Below are 6912 nucleotides of genomic sequence, written 5' to 3' on the forward strand. Positions count from 1 at the left end.
GGATACTACTGGGCAGGTGTGATACCATATATCCTGATCTGAGTAGTAGGTCCACTGGCGACTTCATAATAATTTTTCAGTTAATTTTTAGCATTTGAGCTGGTTACTTAGAGTATGTACATGTATCTTATGTATTTCCTACTTAACCGTTTATTTGAGAAGATATACAACATATTTTAAAATTGTAAGATCAAATAGAAAAATAAGCACACTAAAAAAGAGGGAATCCTAGGGGTGCTACCTACCATACCAGGAAAAGCCTCTCTGAGAGATAACATTTAAGAGGAAGCCTCAAAAAGAGATAGAAGCAAACTTGTGTTGTTTCAAGGAAGAATGCACCAAGACAGGGAGAGAGGGGACAAAAAATTGAAAGAATCTAAGGTGAGAACACAGGTGGCAGCTTAAAGGACAATAGAAGGACAGCTTGCCCAGAAGAGAGAGTGCATGGGGCTAGCGTTAGGAGAAGAGTTTCCAGTGACTGATGACATAGGGTCCTATAGACCAAAGAAGAGATTCTTTATGTGATGAGAATCCAGGTGGAAATCTTAATGAGGGAGTGTCATAACATGACACTTGTTTCACAGAAATACATTTTGGGTACTCGGTGAGAAGTAGAGAGTAGAAGACAGAGGAGTAGAATAGAAGCAGAGAGACTTCTCAGGAGGCATTTCAGCCACCGTGACACAATTCCTTTTTGAAAATATCCCAAATGATCATTCTCAGATTCCTTTTCCACTATCTTACTTACAGCGCTTAGAATGGTTCATAATATTTCTTCTGCTAGAAAGATATTAACTTTCCAGCCTGATTTCCCATTTTCCCTTTTAAAAATATATTGAATGATAAAATTCCAATTTAAAGATCAAGCGGTCTATAATGACTCGTATTCAAATATTCAAATTCTATGTCAATTTTGTGACATTTCCTTTCAATCAGCTGTATGAGACTTTTCAAAAACCTTTCATGAAATTGATATGTTTAGCCAATTAACTTAATTTCTATGTTGGAATCTTTATGTTTCCCTTCAGATATAAAAAGAGTGTTATCAAATTATCAAGAATTCATCATGACCAGCCAATGAAGCCTCTAGATCGAGCAGTCTTCTGGATCGAGTTTGTCATGCGCCACAAAGGAGCCGAACACCTTCGGGTTGCAGCCCACGACCTCACCTGGTTCCAGTACCACTCTCTGGATGTGGTTGGGTTCCTGCTGGCCTGTGTGGCAACTGCTATATTCCTCATCACAAAATCTTGTCTGTTTTTTTGCCGGATGTTTGCTACAGCAGGAAAAAAGGAAAAAAGGGAATAATCAGATCTAGGCTTCAATCTGCAGTCCCTGAAAGATGGGACTCCTTCAGTTTATTTGAGCGAGAAGAGGTTGTGATTTAAGATTCCCTTCCTCCTGTGACCACTTGTCTTTTCACAATTTAGTTTGTCAAATCAATGCTTGTTTACAAAAAAATTTGATACTTGTTTAAAAGTTAGAAATATTTTATGATGAAGAGAAAAGAAAAACTGGGGGAAAATAAAAAAAAATCAAACACAATATGAGTTTATATAGACATGTACTATTCTAATTTAGAAGTTATACCAAAAGTAGTTGTTAAATTTTACCATTTACATGTTGTACATGAACAGAAGACCATCAAGCTATCCGGTCACAGTATTAATATTGTTTTGTAAATGTTTGGAATTCTTTACTTCATTCTGGTGTAGTACTTGGTAGTTTTAACTTCTGTTGAAAACTACTCAATAATTAGAATTGCATAAAAACAATTACTAGAGAGGGAGGGGGATAGTTGGCCATCTGAGACATGGGTCACCAGATCGTCTAAATAGAAGAATAAGTTTCAACTTATTTGAAGGAAGAAAGGTTCAAGGAAGAGAGCACAGCCCAGGTGAAATATGTGGGAAAGGTACCAGAACCTACCCTTACTGGAGATCACGCGGGAAGAAGTTGTGGAGGAGAACCAAAAAGAGAAAGGTTTTGGCAGAGTCTAACCACTGAGGGACTCAGCGCCTGGTGGAAGAGGCAGGTGGGAGTGTTTACTTTTCCTCCCTTCACATAGGTGGCAGTCTTCCGCCTCCCAATCTGTCGGAGAGCCCTCCTACCCTGACAAATCCGGGCACTGCTGCCATTGCTGAACTGAGGGCTTCTTGGGAGCAGACCACTGGGCTGTGGGCCCATGTAGGGCTCCTTCCCCCACCACATGCTCCATCTGAGATGGCAGGTGCCATAGTGCCTGCACACAGGCCCGGCGCCTCTATCCTGTGGGGGAAGTCACAGCTCCTCAGTCTCCCTTTTACTGGATCCCACACCAACATTCTCAAGAACCCATTTGGACTGAGATAAACTCAAGGGAACAGGGAAATGTGGGAAAGCATCAGTATTCCTGGATTTTTGACCCATAGGACAAGCTGCTGCTAGGGGACTGGGAAGTGCCACAATTGCTTTTTAAGGACAGAGGAAGGCAGAATGCACACTCTCCTGCATGAGAGCTTCTGGCTCATGATGCAAAGTTGTCTGCACCCTTACCAGTAGAGACACGAGTGCAGAGAAGTCTGTGCAGAGAAGACCCTACCCCAGAGCAGAAGCACCACCAGAACCCAAGAAGAAATGTGGTGACAAGATCCTCCCTCTTCCAATGACCCAATTCTGTGTACATAGCTGCCTCAGCTCCCAAGTGTGAGCTGTTGGCCCTGGTGAGCTGTGGGATGGCCAGTTCTAGGCTTGAATGGGGGGGGGGAGTTACATCCCCAGTAGTACTCTGCTCACTGGGCCTGGACTCTGCACAGAGGGTATGGCTCATTTCCCCTTCTTCAAGGGTACGCAGTAGTTTACTAGCAGTCCTGAGCTGGGAATCTCAGGCCTGTGTCTCTACTTTGCTCAGTCCACAGACAGTGTCCCTCCTTTCAGCACTCACTCAGACCACAGCAGCCTTGGGGAATGGTGGGACCTGGAGGAACTGTAGCTCTTCTGGAGCTTGGGCATTTAGGCCAGGCTACTTTCAGCTGAGAAAAGAGTGCAGTATGCCACAAAGTCCCTAAATACAAAGGGGACCAGCTGACCAGCTCCCCACCACTTGGGGCCTTCTCTTCCTCCTCCCCTCTCCTGGCCACTGCTGTACAGGCATTTGCAGCTGAAGGGAAGTTTCCATTCTGCACTGGTGTGTGCTTCACATGGAATGGAAGTAGTTGCCCTGTCTCTAACAGAACACCTATCACACACAGGCTTCCAGGGATCTTGGGACTCCCTTGTATACCTCTTAGAAGCCACAGCAAGTGCTTTTGTATGCCACAAGGTCAAAAGCTTCTGATGTCTGGGCATTTTACATAATCCCACATTTCTTGGAGTTTTTTAAAAATTTCTCTTCACTATATTTTTTTCTTAATTTTTGACTGGATTTATTCAAATTCAGTCTCTCTTCTTTTGAAATGCTTCTGTTCATGTCTTTTGCCCACTTTTTAATAGGGATTGACATTTTCTTGCTGATTTTCATGAGTTATTTGTAGACTTTGGTTATTAGCCCTTTATCGAATGTATAGCATGCAAATATTTTCTCCTATTTTGTAGGTTGTCTACTCATTCAATTAATTATGTCCTTGGCTGTACAGAAGCTTTTTAATTTAATCGGGTCTCATTTATTTATTTTTGTTGTTGTGATTGCCTTTGGGTTCTTCTTCATAAATTATTTTCCTATGCCTAAATCTATAATAGTTTTTGTAAACTTTCTAGAATTTATATAGTTTCATGCCCTAGGTTTAAGTCTGTTATCCATTGTGAATTAATTTTCATGAGTGGTGAGAGGTGTGGATCCTTTTTCAGTCTTCTACATGTAACTATCCAATTTTCCCAGCATGGCTTATTAAATACAGATTCTTTTACCCAGCATATGTTTTGTCTGCTTTGAAAAAGTTCAGATGGCAATATGATAATGGTTTTATTAATATATCTTAGTTCTCTGTTCTGATCCATCATTCAAGGTATCTGTTCTTATTCCAGTACCATGCTGATTTTGTTACTATAGCCTTGAAGTATATCTTGAAGTCTGGTGAATTGATGCTTCCTGATTTGTTCTTTTTGTTCAAGGTTGCTTTGGCTATTCAGGATCTTTTCTGTTTCCATACAAAGCATAGAATTATTTTGTCTAGATATGCAAAAAATGACATTGGTACTTTAATGGGGATTGTATTCAATCTGTAAATCACTTTGGGTAGTATAGACATTTTAACAATGTTGATTCTGCCAATCCATGAGCATGATATGTTTTTCCATTTGTTTATATCCTCTGCAATTTCCTTCCTCAGTGTTTTGTAGTTTTCCCAGTAGAGGTCTTTCACCTCCTTAGTTAAATGTATTCCTAGGTACTTTATTTTCTTTGTTGCTGTTTTGAAAGTTATTGAGACTTTGATTTCATTCTCAGCTTGAATGTCGTTGGTGTAAGGAATGCTACTAATTTGTGTACATTGATTTTGTAGCCTGAGATTTTTCTGAATTTATGTATCAATTCCAGGAGTATCTTGGCAGAATTTTAGTGTTTTTAGATATAAAATCATATCATCAGCAAAGTGTGATAGTTTGACCTCTTTCTCTATTTGAATACACTTGATTTCCTTCTCTCACTTGATTGCTCTTGCTGGGACTTCCAGAAATATGTAGAACATAAGTGAAAACCATGGGCAACCTCATCTACTTCCAGTTCTAAGTAGGAATGCTTTTAGTTTTTCCCTATTTGGTATGATGTTTACTGTGGGTTTGTTATGCATGGCTTTTATAATATTGAGGTATGTTCCATCTATGCCTATTTTCTTAAGAGTTCTTATCATAAAAGGGTGCTGAATTTTGCCAAATTAATTTTCTACACCTATTCTGTATTCTCTAATAGAGAATAAGCCATAAGCCAAAAATTTTGTATACTGCAAAACAAGCTTCATAAATTAAGAAGAAATGAAATATTTCCCAGAGAAGCAAACACTGAAGGAATTTGCCACCAGTAGACCCACCAGTATAAGAAATGCTCTAAAGTGCTCTAAACACCAAAACAAATTGTCAATATGCACCAATGTAAAACTGAAAAGGAAAAATCCACAGCTCCTATAAATCAGTAACTCAAGGGAGAATAAAGAAAACCTATTTAAGAATTAATTATTACTGGAACGGTATTCTCACATATCAATATTAATGTCAAATGTAAATGGAATAAATGCTGCACTTAAAAGATATAGATTGAGAGAATGGACAAAAAAATCACAACCCATATATCTGCTGTCTCCAAGAAACTAATTTATCTTGTAAAGGATGTCATACACTCAAGGTAAAGGGGTGAAATAACATATTCCAATCAAATGGAAACAAAATAAAATCAGACAGGATTAGCTATTCTTATATAAGATAAAACAAACTTTAAATCAAAATCAGCAGAAAAAGAAAAAGATGGTCATTATAAAATGATAAAAGTAACAATTCAAAAATAATATAACAATTATAAATATATATGCACTTAACAGTACAGATTACATTTGTCAAAAAAAAAATACCACTAGACCAAAGCAATGAAATACACAGCAACATAATTGTAGTGGGGGACTTCAATATTCCATTTAAACACCTGGACAGATTATTAATACAGAAAATCAACACAGAAACACTAGCTGTATATGGAATTCTAGAACAAGTAGACTTAAGAGACTTTTACAGAATCTTCCACACAAAATATACAAAACATACATTTTTCTCATCAGCACATGGAACATTTTCCAAGAAAGACCATACATTCCTCTACAAAACAAATCTCAGAAATTTATGAAAAATTCAAAAAATATCATTTATCTTCTCTGGCCACAGTATACTAAAACTAGAAATTAATGTCAAGAGAAACTCTCAAAATTATACAAATACTTGGAAATTATACAATCTGCTGCTGAATGATATCTTGGGCAATGATTACATTAAGATGGAAATAAAACAATCTTTTGAATTGAGTGTCAGTGACAACACAAGCTACCAAAAATCTCTGACATATAGTAAAGGTGGTGCTAAGAGGGAAGTTCAGAGCATTAAATGCCTACGTCAAAAAGCCAGAAAGATCACTAATTAACAACCTAATGCCACACTTTAGAGAACTAGAAAAACAAGAACAAAACTAGCAGAAGATAAGAAATAAGATCAGGCCCCGCCCCGGAAAATAAGGCGGCTCCTGGCGCGCGTTTCCTCTTTCGGCCACGTTAATCCACAGACCCGCCGCCAGGGGCCACATGATCTGTGCACAGAGGAAGGCGCCGGCTCTGTCTTCCGCGCACACGTGAAGCACCGCAAGGGCGCCGCGCGACTGCGCACCATGGTCTTGGCGGAGCGGCACGGCTACATCAAGGGCATGGTAAACGATGGCATCGTGAAGGATATCATCCACTACCCAGGCCGCGGTGCACCCCTCGCAAAGGTAGTCTTCCGTGATCCATACCAGTTTAAGAAGAGGACGGAACTCTTCATCGCTACCGAGGGCATTCATACAGGCTAGTTCGTGTACTGTGGCAAGAAAGCCCAGCTCAACATTGGCGATGTTCTCCCTGTAGGCACCATGCCTGAGGGTACAATCTTGTGCTGCCTGGAGGAGAAGCCTGGGGACCGCGGCAAGCTGGCTTGGGTCTCAGGGAGCTATGCCACTCTATCCCCCTTAATCTGGAGACTAAGAAGACCCTTGTGAAGCTGCCCTCTGGCTCCAAGAAAGTCATCTCCTCAGCTGACAGAACGGTTGTTGGCGTGGTGGCCAGAGGTGGCCGAATTGACAAACCCATCCTGAAGGCTGGCCGTGCTTCCCACAAATACAAGGAAAAGAGGAACTGCTGGCCACGTGTGCAGGGTGTAGCCATGAACCCCGTGGAGGTGGTAACCACCAGCGTATTGGCAAGCCCT

The 6912-nt window shown here is 40.2% G+C and overlaps 1 protein-coding gene and 1 pseudogene across 1 annotated transcript in view; both read left to right on the forward strand.

The window, feature by feature from the left end:
• LOC105819285 (UDP-glucuronosyltransferase 2A3-like) overlaps positions 1–1308 on the forward strand; it is a 63447-nt gene extending 62139 nt beyond the window's left edge. Inside the window, exon 6 of the mRNA XM_012655492.1 lies at positions 1029–1308. Within this exon, the coding sequence (XP_012510946.1) occupies positions 1029–1308 (280 nt within the window). The remainder of the gene's footprint in view (positions 1–1028) is intronic.
• A 254-nt stretch (positions 1309–1562) lies between these two features.
• LOC105819286 overlaps positions 1563–6912 on the forward strand; it is a 7269-nt pseudogene continuing 1919 nt past the window's right edge.

Source organism: Propithecus coquereli, unplaced genomic scaffold, assembly GCF_000956105.1.
Source record: "Propithecus coquereli isolate 6110/MARCELLA unplaced genomic scaffold, Pcoq_1.0 Scaffold479, whole genome shotgun sequence".
In the NCBI taxonomy this organism is placed as follows: Eukaryota; Metazoa; Chordata; class Mammalia; order Primates; family Indriidae; genus Propithecus; species Propithecus coquereli.